Below are 19293 nucleotides of genomic sequence, written 5' to 3'. Positions count from 1 at the left end.
TTACATTAATTACAAAGAAATACAAACAGTATGGCACTTTATGGTAAATCTGCATGGAGTAGACAATTCTCAAAAAAACTGTGACTGTGGCAAGAAGGAGAAGAGTGAGGAAAGCCACCAAGACACCCAGACAACCCAGGAGAAATTATGGGCTTATGTGGCTGTGATTGGAGAAATTTTGCACAGTACAAGCTTTGCATTTTGCATCACTATTCTTAACTTCATAGTGGAGTAGAGCAGAGAAGGATTTTCTTTCACCAATACAGATCAAATCCAGGCTTGCATCTCAGATGTACCTTCTGGCAATTTGTAGCTAAACTTTCAGGTCTTCTTTTTAAGAAAATCCACCTCTATACCACTTCATCATGAAGATGGATACCTGGTGATACACACACACACACACACACACACACACACACACACACACACCACACACATATATATATATATATATATATATATATATATATATATATATATATATACAGATAGCATATACCATATGCGTGGGTGAACGCAGTGTGCGTTTGTGACCTTCACTGGCCCTTCTTGATCAATCCATAACATTTTATTTAAAGCTAACAGATCATTTCTATCAGGAAGGGCCGAACAACAAAACAACATAGAGACAAACAAGGACAAAAGACAAAAGAGTGGTGACAGTAATAACAGTGAGGTGATGTAATATGTGAAACACCACAAAGGTGGCACCCCACGATACAACATTCCAGGACAAACAGCAACATATAAACAAACAGTGACCATAACAGTCTATTATCTAATTAGTGAAGATCCACAACACCTATCCCAGGACACCAGAGTCTTGGACCCCTTGGAAACACCCAGAACTGAGGAGCACCAAATTCAGCACAATACTCTTTACACATTACTCTTTAGGAAAAAATTACTGGCCACTTGAATTTTCAATAGGTGGCCATGTAGAGATCAATTGAAGAATTACACAGGGGGTCAAACTTAAAAGATGCTCCAAACATATTGAAAACTACACCATTATTATTTGTCTGATCATAAATATTCCAAAAAGGTATAGTTTGGACTAATGTATGACTGGAATGTTATGGAGTTATGGGGTAAAAACGGCAAGAATGGTAACAAAGGCAATTTCAGTTTGTACAGGGGTCAAAGTTAAAGTGCATCAATTTCTGATTTAAAAAATTGTGCAAATTATAGCTTGAGCTAATAGGATTAATAAATGGAATAGTTTTGACTGTGTTGAGTGCTTCGTCTCCAAAATAAAGGTCAAACAATGTCGATGTACATTGGATTTTATGATGTGACATATGCAAGGTTGGGTAGGATTACTTTGAAAGAATACATATGGATTACAATGTATGTATGTACATACATTGGATTACTTGTAATCTGATTACTTTTGGACTAAATTTCAAAGTAATCCTACCTAACCTTGAACATGTTACCTCGTACCGTGATTACTAAACATGACACATGTTGCTAACTATTCCTTTTTTAAAACCCTATTAACTTAACCAATAATTTGCATTACTTTTTAACAAAATCGAAGCAAATTTAACTTTTGACTCCTGTACAAAGTGAAACTGACCTTTGTCACGATTCCTGCTGTTTTTACCCCATAACTCCATAACATTCAGTCACAGATAGTCCAAAGTATACCTTTTTGGAAGTTTTTAATAGACAAATAATGTGGTGTAGTTTTCAATATAATTGGAGCATCTTTTAATTTTGACCCCTGTGTTAGTCTTCAGTGACCCCTACCTGGCTGCCTACTGAAATTCAGTGGCCAGTTGTTGTTTTTTTTTTTTTTCAAAAGAGTAAGTCAATGAGTACTTGGTGCTGAATTTGGTGCTGTATCACCATTTGCAGGATTCCTCTGTAAATATTCTGTTATTCTGCTTGCACTAATACCCCTACATCATACAATGTAATGTACAATGAACTGATTGATGGCCAAAGTTTAATGTATAAAACAGTTAAGTTGAACTTCCTCATTTTTAAACTCATAAAAATTTCAAGGTGGACTAAGAGGTCTCTTGTGCCATGAGATTTCATCACAGGAACATTTGAAATTGCGAGGGTAAAAAACAAAATCAACATATCCGATAATGGTCGGTGTATAATGTAGAATTTTGTTCAGTTCACATATGGTTCTGGCTATGCTTGCCTAACAACAGCTGGCTGTATTTTCTGCTACTGTTTGTGTTGCTGCACCCAGTGCTGAACAAAATGTCTGCAGCACAGTAGCAAAAACGTGGCTTATCTTTAAATACACATTTCATGAAAAAAATGGTATTGACGGTCCCTGATTTTTCAGGACGTATTCTATCATGGTGTATAAACTTCTACCAGTGCACGATAGAAACGGTGCTGTGCTATTGCTGCACAATGTGGTTCTCCAGCTGCACCTCAAGGGACAGGAAAGATCTGCACCGGCTCACCAATTCTGCACAAGAGATCATCAGTGCCCCCTTCCACCCCTGGACCATATCCATTCTGCCCAGCTGAAAAACAGAGTCAAAAAGATCAAGGTCTGACTGCACCACCACCGGACATTGTCCTTTTTGTTCACCCTCCCCTCTGGCAGACAGGTCATGAAGGCACGGACTGAAAGACCTTAGAAAACAGCCTCTTCCCCAGGGCGTGAAGCTCTGCAGAAACCCTCTGAGCTCGACCTTTGCACCTTGAGCCTGCACTTCATTATTTAATGATCATTCTGTCCTTACATTTTAAATTGGATTTTATTTTTATTACTGGAATTTTTATTCCTGCTGCTGTGAAAAGGACTGTGATCAAAAAATTGGTTGTAGTGCAATGTGCAATGACAATAAAAAAATCTATCTATTAGAATACCATTGAAAAGTTCCTTTATTTCAGTAATTCAATTCAAAAAGTGAAACTCGTACATAATATAGGTTCATTAGACACAAATTGATACATTTCAAGCATTTCTTTGAATTTTGATGATTATGCCTAACAGCAAAAGAAAATCCAAATTCACTAGCTCAGAAAAATGAGAATATTGTGAAAAAAATAATCAATATTATGCAAATAATGAATGTTTTTACATTCTTTCAATGGAACAAATATTTAATTTGCTGAAAGCTGGAATGTTCCATTCAACGAGGCATTCATTATTTGTTTATATAAGGCTAAATAGATCTTAGTCATTTGATATAATATTAATTTATAAACAACAGAAACATTTTGGTGTATCACTTCTGCTTTGACATCAACAATCCAACACAAACTTTAAATAGGAATCCAAAAAAAAAAAAAAAAAAGACTGTGTACTTCCTCACTCCAGCGAAAAAATCATGTCAGAAATTTGTCCAGTATTTGTGTGTTAGCAGAATTAGCACCGTCATTACTCATTCACATTGTTGTCTGTCAGCAAAACTAACCCTGCCATGTTTAGCTAAATGCCACCCCACTAGTGTGTGCGTGGGTAGGGTTTGCAGCATGCAATGGTACAAAACATATGGAACCAAACTGCACACTAAATGGAACAAATAATCCATGTCACGTGACATACAAAGCACCAACCAAATGACAAGGATCCACTCAGCCGTTATATAAACACAAATAATGAATGTTTTTTATACATTCTTTCAATAGAACGAATATTTAATTTGGTGGAAGCTGGAACGTACCATTGACGAGGCGAATGGTACGTTCCATCTTTCGCCTCATGAAATATTCGTACCTTTGAACTCATAAACATTTCATTATTTGTATACTCTGGTGCACACTCTAATCAGCTTATATAACTCAAAACACCTGAAAAGGTTGCATGAGCCTTTAAATGGTTTCTCAATCTGGTTGAATAGCCTACACAATCATGGGTGAAGACTACTGACTTGACAGTTCCAGAGGACAGCCAATGACACCACCACAAGGAGGGAAAGTCACAAAAATTAATTGTTAAAGAGGCTGTTGTTAGTGTGGCCCTGAAGAGGAGGTACTGCTGGCCCACCACCAGATGGCGCCCTGCCATCTGCAGGCTGCTCCCCCTCCAGTGGCTCTGCCGCCAAACAGAGTTAATCCAGTGGTCGTTCAGAGGTCCCCCCCCTTGTCGCCCGAGAGCTTACATAGTCCCCTGGAATCGTACGGAGGTTGTGTTGAAACGTGTGCGGACTTTCTGATGCAGTGCGCGCATCGTTTTTTCGAGCACTGGCCCTTTATGTACGCGTCATAGTACAGCCGGGTGGTTTACGTAATTAATTTTACTTCGGGGCTTAGCACGCGCCTGGGTACGGCGCTCTGGGAACAAGATTCACGGTCCTCTCTACTTATACTGAGTTATAAGGGAGTTTTGACTGGGTGTGTCGATCATCCCAATAGAGATGAGGCCGCTTCTAATATGGTGCTGTCAATGACACAGGGACGACAGAGTACATCTGATTATGCAATCGACTTCCGCATCGCGGCAGCAAGGTCTGGTTGGACTGCAGTATCACTCCGTGCCGCCTTTGTAACGGGCTGTCCCTGGCCCTAAAGGAGCATCTGGTGGCTAAGGATCAGCAGTGGGATTTAGATGGGCTTATTGATCTAGTTATTCGTCTGACAATCGTTAGAGGAATACAAGTGGGAGCGAGACGAAGGGCGTGGCCGGGTGTGCGCCGTCCCTCTCCCTTCAGGTCTGAAGCAGTGCCGTCTCTTCCCCTCTCCAAAGCCAGAGCTTTCTGCGTAGCACCAGCTCCCCCTGTGACGAAGCTATGGACACGAGCAGGGCGAAAATGAAAGTACAACAAAGGAGGCTGGCACGTGGAGAGTGTGTTTACTGCGGCTCGAATGAGCATGCACAGAATAGGGGCCCCAGGCGGTTTAAACACAAAGCGTGAGCCATAACAAACCACACGGGTGTCCCACGCAAAGGCGCACGACTCCCAGTCACACATCCTCTGTGGGGATTTAACCCTTACCACTCCAGCACTGATTGACACAGGATCGGAAGGGAACCTACTGGATAGTAGGTGGCTAAGCTGTAGGGCTCCCTTGGTGACCGTTCCTTCACCAGTAACGGTGCGCGCGCTAGATGGCACCCTACTACCAGAAATCACACACCAGACACAGCCTTTAACCTTGGTTGTCTCTGGGAATCACAGGGAGGAGATTGTGTTCTTTTGTACAACACCTTCTACCTCCAGGATCATTTTGGGCTTTCCATGGATGGTAAAGCACAATCCCGGATTGATTGGCCGTCTGGGTTGTGGCTCAGTGAGAGCAAAACCTGCCACCGGGAGTGTTTAAGATCCTCAGTGCCACCTGGTGAGAAGTTAAAGAGGTGGTCAGAGTCCACCCAATCTCATGGAGGTGCCGGCTGAGTATCATGAACCCTTGCTGACGTCTTCAGCAAGGATCTGGCACTCACCCTGCCTCCGCATCGACCGTACGATTGTGCCATTGATTTGGTTCCAGGCGCTGAGTATCCGTCGGCAGACTGTACAACCTCTCACGTCCTGAACGTGAATCTATGGGAGACCTACATCCGGGACTCATTAGCTGCCGGGCTCATCCAAATTCTTCATCCCCGTTAGGTGCGGTTTTTTTTTGTGGGCAAGAAGGGACGGCGGTCTCCATCCATAGCATTGATTATAGAGGGCTGAACAGAGATCACGGTTCGCAACCCCATATCCGTTGCCTCTATTGGATTCAGTGTTCACGCCCCTGCATAGAGCCAAAATTTCACAAAACTGGATCTTAGGAATGCTTACCATCTGGTTCGGATACGGAAGGGAGACGAATGGAAGATGGCATTTAACACCCCCTTAGGGCACTTTGAGTACCTGGTCATGCAGTTCGGCCTCACCACGCCCCCGCGATGTTCAGGCTTTGGTTAATGATGTTTTGGCGGGATTTCCTGCACCGATTCGTCTTCGTATATCTAGACGATATCCTCATTTTCTCCCAGGACTCTGAGACTCATGTTAAGCATGTCCGTCAGGTCCTTCAGCGGTTATTGGAGAACCGGCTGTTTGTGAAGGCCGAGAAGTGCGAGTTCCACCGCACCTCTTTGTCCTTCTTGGGGTTCATTATCTCATCCAACTCCGTCGCACCCAATCCGGCTAAGGTAGCTGCGGTGAGAGATTGGCCCCAACCGGTAAATCATAGGAAGCTGCAACAGTTCCTAGGGTTTGCCAATTTTTACAGGAGGTTCATTAAGGGCTATAGTCAGGTAGTTAGCCCCCTTACAGCCCTGACCTCCACCAAGTCCCCTTACCTGGTCGGATCGGTGCGAAGCCGCGTTTAGGGAGTTGAAACACCGATTTTCAACTGCACTAGTTCTGTGCAGCCACGATCCTAGCCGGCCAGTTATTGTTGAAGTGGATATCTCCTACTCAGGATCTGAGCCGTGCTGTCCCAGAGCAGGAGTCTGATAGTGTTCTCCACACTTGTGCTTACTTCTCCCGCAGGTTAACCCCCACCGAACGGAACTATGACGTTGGCAATCGAGAGGGGGCTCCTCCAGCCGTTGCCTGTGCCTCGTCGCCCCTGGTCCCATATTGGAGTGGACTTCGTCACGGGTCTCCCTGCCTCCCATGGGAAGACAGTCATTCTGACGATAGTGACCGGTTCTTGAAGGCGGCCCACTTCGTGGCCCTCCTGAAGCTCCCGACTGCCCAGGAGACCTTGCAGACCTCCTGGTCTACCACGTCGTGCATCTGCATGGTATCCCCACGGACATCGTATCAGACCGTGGTCCTCAGTTCTCCTCGCAGGTCTTGGAAGAGTTTCTGTAAGGAGCTGGGGGCCACGACGAGCCTGTCGTCTCGGGTACACACACAAAACTTAACGGTCAAGCAGAGCGGGCTAACCAGGACTTGGAGCAGGCCTTGAGATGCGTCACTTCTGCGCACCCGACGGTCTGTAGTCAACAACTGTCCTGGATCGACCAAGTGTCGTCCTCCACCAGCCTCTCCCCTTCGAGGTCTGCTTGGGGTCTCAACCCCCCGGTTGGTTTCCAGCTGTCGAGGGGAGAGGTCGAGGTGCCCTCAGTCCAGGCCCACCTCAGGAGAATGCTGTCGGGTGTGGAAGAAAGCCCGCTCTGCTCTCCTGAAGGCCCAGACGTGGGCTAAGGATCATAGCGGACCGCAACGGAGCCCGGCCCCAGCTTATCAACCCATGCAGAGGTTTGGCTGTCTACCTCAGAAACATACCTCTGCAGACGGATTCACCAAAGCTAACCTGACGCGGTACATTGACCATTTAAAATAGTCAAGGTGATCAGCCCTGCTGCAGTAAAACTGCTACTCCGCATCGGCTAAAGATTCACCCTGTTTTTCATGTGTCCCGGATCAAACCACACCACACGTCAGACCTCTGTACCCTGGACCGGCGCCACCTCCTGCCCGGATCATCGATGGAGAACCAGCTTGGACCATCAAAAAACTCCTTGATGTTCATTGGAGGGGCCGGGGTTACCAATATCTGGTAGACTGGGAGGGGTATGGCCCCGAGGAATGCTCCTGGGTGAAGAGGAGCTTCATTTTGGATCCACCCCTCCTGGCGGATTTCTACAGAGAGCACCCAGACAAGCTGGGTCGGGCGTCCAGGAGGCACCCGTTGAGGGGGGGGGTCCTGTTATGTGGGCCGCTGAAGATGAGGGTACTGCTGGCCCACCACCAGATGGCGCCCTGCCATGCTGGCAACCTTTTGGCCCTTAGAGGGTGCACAGGCCTGCTGGCCTCCTTGGGCACCACCAGGTGCGTTCCGTTGGCTGTCAGCTGTTTGTCATCTTCTTTATCATCACCCATAAAAGCCTGGGAAGGACACCATAACTCTGCCGAGTTATCAGCTTACCACACAGGTAAACATACTCAGCCGTTTTGTGCCGTACGCACATTCATTGCTACTGAAGTCTTTGCAGTTGTGATTTAATATACTTGCAGCTTGTAGCCGGGTTTGTGGGAAGTTTGGAGGAGTTGGCGTCTCCACTCCTCACTTCTTACTTGCTAAGTATACAATTTGACACTGCACGTTTTCCAGTTTTCCTCTGCACTCTGGGAGTATTTGGATTTATTCCTTCAGGAGGATTACTGAGTTTTGCTGACTGTTTGCTGGGTGTACACACACCCACCTAATCTGTTTTTGCTCCTGCAAGCATTACCGGTCCGACAGCTCGCGCGGTGGCCACCTGGGGTACCAGGACTTGGCGGCTCTGGTGTATTGCAGGCCTCGGCTGGCGGTGGGAATTCGTTGGTTCCGGCTCTTCTCTGGATAGGCGTCTCTACCCTCGGGCCTGCCCACGTGTCACCATTTTGTTATTAATTGGACTCAGCATATTCGTAACCTGTTTGCACTTTTGCATAATAAATTGTTATTTATTTGAACTCCTATTGACCGTTCATTTACGCCCCCTAACGTGGGTCCGTGCATTCACTTTCCCAACAGCTGTGTGTTCAGTGTGCTGTATCCAAGCATATTAATGGAAAGCTGAGTGGAAGGAAAAAGTGTGGTAGAAAAAGGTGCACAAGCAACAGGGATAACAGCAGCCTTGAGAGGACTGTGAAGCAAAGCCCATTCAAGAATTTGGGGTGATTCACAAGGAATGGACTGCGGCTGGAGTTAGTGCTTCAAGAGTCACCACACACAAATGCATCCAGAACATGGGCTATAACTGTCGCATTCCTTGTGTGAAGCTACGCCTGATCCAGAGACTATGTCAGAAGCATCTAATCTGGGCTAAGGACAAAAAGAACTGGAATGTTGCTCAGTGGTGCAAAGTCCTCTTTTCATATGAAAGTAAATTTTGCATTTCATTTTAGTGCAGCAGATAAGTGAATATTTACTGAGGGATCCTTCAAATAGTGATGCAAGCACAAAATTTGGCACACATACTCCTTAGACATTAGTCTTTTAAAAATGCCGGGTACCCACGTGAACTTTCAATAGGTGGCCAAGAAGGGGTCAATTGAACACAGGGGTCAAAATTTGAAAATGCTCCAATCATATTGAAAGGTATTCCATATTATTTGTCTGATCATAAAGATTCCAAAAAGGTATAGTTTGGACTATCTGTGAATTAATGTTCCGGAGTTATGGGGTAAAAACAGCAAGAACAGTGACAAAGGTCAATTTCAATTTGTACAGGGGTCAAAAGTTAAAGTTGCTCCAATTTTGGTAAAAAGTGATGCAAATTATTAGTTGGGTGAATACGGTTTTAAAAAGGAATAGTTTGCATTATGTATCATGCTTAGTTATCATGTTACAGGGTAGCATATGTGACATGTCATAGAATCCAATGGATGCTGATATTGTTTAACCTTTACTTTGCAAACCAAGCACGCAACACAGACAAAACTATTCCATTTATTAATCCTATTAGCTCAACCAGTAATTTGCACCACTTTTTACCAAAATTGGAGCAACTTTAACTTTTGACGCCTGTACAAACTGAATTGACCTTTCTCAGTGTTCTTGCTGTTTTTACCCCATACCTCCAGGACCATTCATTCACAGATAGTCCAAACTATACCTTTTGGAATCTTTATGATCCAACAAATATATGGGATACCTTTCAATATGATTGGAGCATTTTTAAATTTTGACCCCTGTGTAATACTTCAATTGACCCCTTCTTGGCCGCCTATTGAAAGTTAACGTGGGTACCCAACATTTTAAAAAAGAGTAATGTCTAAGGGAGTATGGTACCAAATTTGGTGCTTCCATCACCATTTGAAGCATTTTTTCAGTTATTCGCTGCACTATTTGGAAATCAAGGTCCCAGAGTCTGGAGGAAGAGTGGAGAGGCACAGAATCCAAGTTGCCTTGAGTTCCAGCGTGAAGTTTCCAAGTCAGCGCAGCCATGAACCAGGAAATTTTAGAGCACTTCATGCTTTCCTCTGCTGACCAGCTTTATTGTGACAGCCGTGTTTGGTCAAGGATGTTTGGACACAAATGCAAGGCACACAAACAGTTCTGGTTGACAAAAGACTTTAGTGAGGTGGATGGCAATGATCGGTACACAGAAAGGCAGTCCAAAATACACAGCAGAAGTACAAAAATCATCAGGCAATGGCTAGGTCGAAATGGTAAGGGCAGGAGGTCGAAAAACACACTGAGGCAGGCAGGACTATGGACCACGAGAACGAGAGCTGGAGAAAAGGCACAAGGCACATCAATCTGGCGAGGAGCAAACACACCCAGTGAGCTTATATAACCAGGTGATGAGCTGCAAATTAGGAACAGGTTTGCATGGAAAGCACCAGAACAAAGGCATGGCCAGAGAGAGAGAAATACCATTACCAAGACCAAGAGACAGACAAGAGAGACAGAGACAGATAGACCCAAGCAGAAAAACCCAGCAAGAGAATAAACAAACAGAAAACCAATAAATAGATGAAAATAATAAAACAGATCAACAAAAATAACAGACAAGCAAGTAAAAAACTCAAACCCTGGACATATGGAAATGGTGATTTCAGTTTTCAGGAGGACTTGGCACCTGCCCGCAGTGCCAAAAGTACCAATACCTGCCTGGTTTAATGACCAGTGTATGGCCGGCAATCACCTTATTATTTCTTCTTTTTTGTTGTTGCTACATGCTGATAATTATACTGTATTTGTTGCCTTTCTCAATTTTCAATTTATTTTTCATTATATAGCGTCAAATCACAACAGAGTTGCCTCAAGGCGGCTTCACACAAGTAAGGTCTAACCTTACTAACCCCCAGAGTAACAGTGGTAAGGAAAAACTCCCTCTGAGGAAGAAACCTCAAGCAGACCACGCTCAAAGGGGTGACCCTCTGCTTGGGCCATGCTACAGACACAAATTACAGAACAATTCACAAAACAAATATACAAGAAATGCTGTTGGTGCACAGGACAGGAGGGTTTTCAGCACAAATGCCACACCCATCTCTGGATGGAGCTGCACCTTAAACAGAGAGAAAAAAAACAAAATCAGGCATCAGAAAGACAAGAAATACTGTATAATTTGTCAGCATTAAACAACAAGAAAAACAGGATACTAAGGTGATCGCCGGCCATTAGTCCTAAGCTTCACTAAAAGACCCAGATTTCTTCGGTAAAGTTGAGGCTGCGGCACGCTCCGTTCGTAATAAAATTAATTAAAGAATAAAAAGCATAAAACTATACCATGCCAGTATGCTAGCCATACGAAAGGGAAAATAAGTACGTCTTAGGTCTGGACTTGAAAGTCTCCACAGAATCTGACTGTTTTATTGATGCAGGAAGATCATTCCACAGAACAGGGGCACGATAAGAGAAAGCTCTATGACCCGCAGACTTCTTATTCACCCTAGGGACACAAAGTAGACCTGCACCCTGAGAACGCAAAGCCTGGGCTGGTACGTAAGGTTTAATTAGGTCAATTAGGTAGGGAGGTGCCAGTCCATGAACAATTTTATAGACTAGTAGCAGAACCTTGAAATCTGATCTCACTGGGACAGGAAGCCAGTGAAGAGATGCCAAAATAGGTGTAATGTGGTCGAACATTCTGCTTTGTGTCAAAAGTCTGGCTGCAGCATTTTGAACCAATTGGAGAGCCCTAATGCTGGACTGCAGTAAACCCAGAAATAGAACATTGCAGTAGTCCAATCTAGAAGAGATAAATGCATGGATCAGGGTCTCAGTATCAGCCATAGACAGGATGGGACGAATCTTCGCTATATTTCGCAGGTGGAAGAAAGCAGTCTTTGTAATATTTCTAATGTGGAGGTCAAAGGACAATGCAGGATCAACAATTACCCCAAGGTTCCTCACTTTGTCAATGTGATGTATGACATACGAGCCTAGGCTAAGCGTTAACTGGTCAAATTGACTGCGATGCTCTACTGGACCAAGAACCATCCATTTCAGTTTTATCAGAATTTTAAGTAGGAAGTTCTAGACATCCAACCTTCTCACTGATGCAAGGCAATCTCTAAGGATTTATGGTGATGAATTATCAGCAGTGTATCGCATGTATAACTGAGTATCATCAGCATTTCAATGAAAGGTAATCCAAAAACGCGCAATATGTGCCCAAGGGGTGCTATATAAGGGAGAAAGCAGGGGTCTAGACAGACCACTGTGGAACCCCAAATTTCATTTCATGTGTTACTGTACAAAGCAGAGTGGGAACGACTGGTCAAGTATGATGTCAACCATGCAAGGGCAAACCCAGTAATCCCAAAGTGATTTTCCAGCCTATTAAGTAGAATATGATGATCCACGGTATCAAATGCAGCACTAAGCTCTAACAGCACCAGAACCATAGTGGTGTCCGAATCCATTGCAAGCAGAAGATGATTCACCGCTTTAGTGAGAGCCGTCTCTGTGGAAAGATTTTTTCTAAAAGCAGACTGCAGTGGCTCAAAGAGATTATTCTTAGTAAGATAGTCCACGAGCTGCCATGACACCACTTTTTTCTAGAATTTTACAGCAAAATGATACATTTGATATCGGCCGATAGTTTTTCAATACACTAGGGTCAAGATTAGGTTTCTTAAGTAATGGTTTAATCACTGCAGATTTAAAACTTTTAGGAACAGATCCAGAAGTTAAAGAAAGATTAATAATTTCCAGCACAGTCGGCCCAAGAGTGGGCCACAGGTCCTTAAACAGTTTTGTTGGTATAGGATTGAATAAGCAGGTGTTGGTATAGGATCAAATAAGCAAGGTTGTGGTTTTGTTGACTTTACGAGTTTCGTCAGCATGCCAAGAGAGATACTCTCAAATTCTGTAAATCTAGGTAACACCTCAGTTATGGTGCCCACCTCAATAGCAGGGAGTAGTGGCTGGGTTGAGGCATGCTGGGATATGTTTAACCTAATGTCTTTCTGCCGCCTGATTCTGTTTTTTCTCTCTGTTTAAGGTGCGGCTCCATCCAGAGATAGGAGTTGGTGTTTTTCTTCTGCAGGCTTCCCGTCTTGTGCACCAGCATAGACTCCCAAAATTCCCTGTATAATTTCCTGTATTGTCTAGTGTGTCAATAGCATGGGCCAAGCAGAGGCTCACCCCTTTGAGTCTGGTCTGCTTGAGGTTTCTTCCTCAAATCATCAGAGGGAGCTTTTCCTTACCACTGTCCCCTGTGTGCTTGCTCTAGGGCTGGGGTGGGCAATTATGTGCCATGAAGGGCCGAGACACTGCAAGTTTTCCTTGCTACCAATCACCTCAGCAGGTGATTTCATTGATGATCAGGTGTTTATGTTCAGGGGACAAGTTAATCGGCAAATCCACTTGCTGAGGTGATTGGTTGCAAGGAAAACCTGCAGTGTCTTGGCCCTCGTTGCCTACCCCTGCTCTAGGGGTTGGTAAGGTTAGACCTTACTGTGCAAAGCATCTTGAGCAAGCTTGTTGTGATTTGGCTCTATATAATGAAAATAAATTGAAAAAATTGAAAATGACCAAAACCCCACAAAGAATCTATGGGGTACTGTGAAGAGGAAGATGAGAGGACCCAGACCACAATGATGCAGATCAGCTGGAAGTCTGCTATCAAAGCAACCTGGGCTTCCATAACACCTCAGCACTGCCACAGGCTGATGCGCCACATTGGATGCAATAATTTGTGCCACAAGGAGCCCCAACCAAGTACTGAGTATCAGGCTGGATGGTCAGGAATTGCTGGACACAAATGCACGGCTCGAACAAACAGCTCTGGTTTTTAGAAGGCTTTACTGAAGTGGAATGCAGAGGTCAGTACATGAGTAGGCAGTCAAAGAAAAGCAGCAGTACAAAAATCATCAGGCAATAAGGCGTGGTTGAAGCAATAGGCTGGAGGTCAGGTACACACAAAGGGACAGGCAGGACTTTGGAACACAGGAACAGAGCTGGAATGAAGGCACAAGGACATGACAAAACTGCCGAAGAACTAACACACCAGTGAGCTTATATAACCCTAGGTGATGATCAGCAAATCAGGAACAGGTGTGCACAGAAAGCACCAGAACAAGGGCGTGGCCAGAGAGAGGGAAACACCCACTACGAAGAACCAAGAGACAGACAAGAGAGATAGAGCCAGACAGACCCGAGCAGAAAAACCCAGCAAGAGAATAAACATGCAAAAACCAATGAAATAAGAAAATAACAAACCGAGCAGAGAAAATAAATAAAACAGATAACCAAACAAACTCAAACCCTGACACTGAGTGCATAAACTGTACAGTACATGGACATACTTTTCAGTAGGCCAACATTTCTGTTTTAAATATCCTTTTTTAAAATTGTCTTATGCAATATTCTAATCTTCTGAGATACTGAATTTTGGGTTTTCATTACCTGTAACCCATAATCATCAAAATTTTCAATGCTATTCTAATTTCTTTAGAAGTACCTATATTTAAAAGGTAAGCAATGCCTCTCTTGGTTTATTCTAGTTTATCATGGAAAATGAATGTCTACATTAAATAATTAGCTTTATTGGCTTGCATTGCATTGCACTGACTTTAACTGTTTCACAATAAAAAATACCATTCCTGAATTGTAGTCTATGCCATGTATTGAAATTACATCATTTCATAAGGGAGAGAGCCACACCCCAAGTGAATAACTAATGTGATATTTTTTCATAAACCGCTTGAATTAATGTTGAAATTCTGAAATTTAATAAGGGAGAGATCCACATCCCAAGTGAAAATTTAATGTGATTTTTTTCATAAACCGCTGGAATTAATGCTGAAATTCTGAGCACATTTTCATTGTTTTAGTTCATCTCCATTGGTGGTGGTGTAGAGAGGCGAAACATGAGTCACTGCTCAACTATTTATTTCCCTGACTATAAAAGCAAAACTGCAAATCAACCCTGAGACTTTTGCAGGAACATGAATAGCAGAAAAAAGTGAGAGTGAATAAATTAGAATTATGACAGTGTTCAAACTCAAGGAAAAACATGACAAATGTTCGTGACTGTGTTCTCAGCTGCCTGAGAGAGCGCCTGAAGGTCTGTGTGAATTTATGCCAGAAACACCAGCAAAAAAAAAAAAAAAAAAGTGAGTGGGGTGTGTCTGTGTTTTCTATGAACACACACACATCCCAGAAAGGGAGCAGGACCCAGCGTGTTCCTTAATGTGCTTTGTCACTAAACCTGTTGAATTCGCCTGCTGGCCTGTCATGTTTGGCTGAAGGGACAACCACACCCAGACGTGGTATGTGTAACAGCACCATCCTAAAACACATAAACTAGCCCCCGTTCACAGTTTGCAGTGTGTATGCATGCATGCACGTACTGTATCGACCACATATGTGGCAAGGACTCAGAAAAATACACAAAAGTCGGTGTGCACTAAACCCTGAAATTCTTAGTCCATTCTACTCAGAGTTTACTGTCAATCTGGGACTACTTTGCTACTGGAAAGCACCCAACAAACAGCTTCTCTGTGTGTGATTGGCTAAAAAAGTCCCTCCTCTCTGCAGGCCATGAGCAGTCTCTTTTCTTTTGGAACTGCTGACTTACTACTATAGAGCTCAGTATTGTTTCGACCATGACAAGTTTATTTTGGCACAGTTTTCTGAGGTTGGGTGGTACCTTAAACGACACAAGCAGGCAGAATTCTTCCCCTTGTGTAATGCAGCAATAAAAACTACGTTCTCGAAGTTGAAGTAACTTTATTGAAAGGCCTGCCAATCATAATGCTGCACCCATTACATAGATCCATGTTTTAGTGGGTATAAACATGTCAAGCAGCTCTATCTGGAGAAACGCCAACACACAGAAAATGCAATCACCCTCTCCCCTGCGGGAGAAAGTGAACATAAATTACCATGCAGTATACAACAGAGGTGAGCTCACCTCTGTGCAATCACTTAAATGTCAAATAATTCAAAATGGCATCAAGTTTCAGTCACTGCATGATGTATATTGACAAATTCAGTGTTTCCTCTTGCGAACAATCAAAAAGAAATGCTTTATTAAAAAAAAAAAAACCCTATGTGCTGCACAGTTTACAAACCAGCGCAAATCTGGATTTATTAATTTATTAAAATCTCTGAATGTGACCACCATTTCTGGAAGGGCAGTGCACACTTCCAGTGTCTGAATGAGGCTCAAAACCTGTCTCAGCTGCCTATGAACCTCAGAAATTATTTGATCTTAAATAGTTTAGGGTTAGGGTTAGAATAAGAGTTTGGGTTAGTGTTTAACTTTGGGAAATGCATAAAATGTTTGGAAATTTGAACAGTACTTCAGCTTCCAGACCACAACTTAGCACACTTCCTGGAGTCTTGCACAGTAGCACAGTTCTGGTATGGTTCAGGTGCTGTTTGGGAATAATTCAGATTCTCAAATTGGGTAGAACAACTACTTTGACATTTTGAAGAAGAAAAAAAGAAAGAAAGAAGTGCAACAAAAGTCAGTACAAGTATGCACACCCTTTAATGTAACATTTAAGCCTTTTTAAAACAAGTCGTGATCGACACACCATTATCAAGTCATTAAATACGTACCTCTTTGAGCTCTTTAAATCAATCAGTAATCAGTTGAAACAGCAGGGTACAGCATTCATTTGTTGACAGCAGACTTACTTTAACAACAGGGTGATGGCAAAGAAAGCAGACTAGTGAAGGAAGCTTCCATGACCCCTATGATGACTGAAAACATTACGGGCTTCTCAGCCTGTGACTGGACAAACTGGGCATAGTGCAATTTTTGTCTGTTGCTTCACCAGTAATAGCATCATGACAAAGTGGCAAAAAGAAGGACTTTGTTAAAAAGAAAATGTGAAATTGCAATTCCAGTTTCCAAGAGCACACAGATGAGACTCAAACCTAGATTTCACAAAAAAATTCCTTTTTGTGCCGCTTTACCATAAAGCTGTAACTGGTGAAGCAACAGCCAAACACTGTCCTATGCCTGGTCTCCAGTCTCACTCACTGGAGCATTTGGAAGCTTCCCTCACTCGTCTGCTTTGTTCATGATCGCTCTGTAATTGAACAGATCTTGCTCTATACAAAACGACCATACAGTGCCACGCTGTTCCTATTTATGACTGAGTGACTCAAATCAAATCCAACAGATATTCAGGAACTTTAAAAAGTTTGTTTGCATCCACTGACAGGCTGTAAAAGTGATTATTTAGATGTTATATTACAGGATATGCATATATTCATACTGTACACAGTGTTATGTTTCTACTTTGGGGCCTACATTGTCAGTAGTCTTTTGTTCATCAGAAAAAATGCTACTCGTCAACTTTAAACAGTGCAGTTACTGAGAGGTGATACCATTTTGAATCATTTGACATTAAGCGCTATTGCAGAGAGGCGTAATCATCAAAAGAAAAAGAATTTACAGAAGATGACTGGACCTTAAGTTATTCAGAATCGTGTACATAACATACAATGAACGTTTTGATGTGAGCTCATGTGCGCGTGAGGTTGAAAGTGTGGAACTGTCATAGTTTAGCAGCCGTGTTCCGAGCAGCAGCACAGTGTGAGTTCTCCCACTCTGCTCACATTCTGCAGGGAGGGAGGCACCAACCGAAAAGAGAAGGAAAAATACACACACACACACACACACACACACATGCAGATATGAAAAGTATTTTAGAGCAGTTTCTCACCAGCCTTGGCCTGACTTCCTCCTCCTCTCTTTATTTTATCCTTCATGTTTGCTTGATGACCTTTGTGTTGAGTTGTAAGTCGTCCTGTAGCCTGAAACTGCTGGAAGAATTCAAAAGAGAGACAGAGTGTGAGAGAGAGTGAGAGTGTGTGTGTGTGTGTGTGTGTGTAGTTTGTGGGTGAGGCCAGCAGAATGAAAGTAAATGCGTGTCAGGAGGTTTCTCCTGCCCCTCTGGCTCAACAAGGCGTACTCAGCTTATTTGTTCTCCCTGTTAAAAAAAAAAAGGAAGCCATACCCTTCTGTTGCTTCATACACGCTTTTAAGTTGCACTTCATGTTGGACTGGGTGTGTCTTTGTGTTCCAGCTTCACTCACTTTTCCTTCCCCTTGTTCATGGCATGTTCCACTCCTCCCCCTCTCCCGAAGAGCCTTGAAAAAGAGGTGGGAATTAAACACGCGCTTTTTGGTAGCGGTTTGACCCAGGTGTTCTACTTTGATGTTAAAAGCATTTAATATTACACATTCATATGTGTGCATATGACTTCAGAGAAACACTAGATTTAAAAATCGTATTGATTTTGACATACATGTTTCGAGGGGTCGTGACCTCTTGGCCCTTGGGGGCTGGTATCATTGTTCCCTCATGTGAAGATAGGTGAATACTCACCAGAGGGATAAAAATGATCCTTTAGTCTTGTTAAACTGTAACTGCATTACTTGAGAAAAGTAGCTATCCTTCTTGCTCAAACTCTAGCTGTAGCCGCCTCCTAGTTCGGCAACATACCGCAGGGATACGGGGTTCAAAGGCCAGAAGGCCAGAATTATCAATTGTGCCCCTCTAGCTCGTGGAGTGTTTCGGCCTTTGACACTATATGTAGTGGCTGCACTCTCCGTTGTGTTGTTATGACTCCGCCCATTCGCTCCCCTCAGAACACAAACTCACGAGCTCCGGCATGGGAGTCGGACTCTCTAACCAGAAGGCTAAAACCCAGGGCTCTGGCCTTGTGACCAGAGAATCCTTTTGAGCTGTTGGGAGTGAGGTTTACTAACTACATCTGCACAGAGACACCTGCTGGCCTCCGTTACACTCACCCCCCTAAACTCACTCCCATCTGGGTACACGGCACCATTGTAGCAGCTGCACTCTGCGTTGTGTTGTTATGACTCTGCCCATTCGCTCCCCTCGGGACGTGAACTCACGAGCTCCGGCATGGGAGTCGGACTCTCTAACCAGAAGGCTAAAACCCAGGGCTCTGGCCTTGTGACCAGAGAATCCTTTTGAGCTGTTGGGAGTGAGGTTTACTAACTACATCTGCACAGCGACACCTGCTGGCCTTCGTTACATATACACCCTCACGAGAGGTGGCCAGCTACATGGTGATCGGACCTGAACTTGGGTCCCATACCCAATTAGCCATGAGAGTCACCTTGTTGTCAAGTGGCAGACATCTCATGGGACTGTGCATGGCAGGGGTGTCCAGTTCCCTGAGTTAAGCCTACACTGACTGCATACCTCCTGGCTTGTTACTTGGGGACCCAACAGGGGTCATTCCTCTTCAGCCAGAGCCACGAGCTACTTCTCTCTGCTGCCTCTGATGTAGTTTTGATGGCTGCACACAGGCTCTGGCCCCTGATTCCCAACTCTCTCAGCAGTTTGGATGGTAGATGTTCCCACAAATCCTCTGCATCCAACCTCCACTGGGCTGTCTTCCGTGGTCCAGCCACGATGTTGTGCTTCAGCAGCTACAACTCAGCCTATTGCAGATGTTTTCACTTATATGTCTCATCCATGGAATC

At 43.8% G+C, this 19293-nt stretch overlaps 1 protein-coding gene across 1 annotated transcript in view; it reads right to left on the bottom strand.

The window, feature by feature from the left end:
- The window catches only part of si:ch211-166a6.5 (clustered mitochondria protein homolog), an 84023-nt gene extending 66267 nt beyond the window's left edge, over nt 1–17756 (bottom strand). Inside the window, exon 1 of the mRNA XM_034170150.1 lies at nt 17499–17756. Within this exon, the coding sequence (XP_034026041.1) occupies nt 17499–17544 (46 nt within the window). The 5' untranslated portion in view covers nt 17545–17756. The remainder of the gene's footprint in view (nt 1–17498) is intronic.
- Between the last annotated feature and the right edge of the window lie 1537 nt (nt 17757–19293).

This window comes from Thalassophryne amazonica, chromosome 5 (genome assembly GCF_902500255.1).
Source record: "Thalassophryne amazonica chromosome 5, fThaAma1.1, whole genome shotgun sequence".
Taxonomy (NCBI): Eukaryota; Metazoa; Chordata; class Actinopteri; order Batrachoidiformes; family Batrachoididae; genus Thalassophryne; species Thalassophryne amazonica.
The sequence above is the reverse complement of the archived record's forward strand: the minus strand, read 5'-3'. Positions and strand labels throughout refer to the sequence as shown.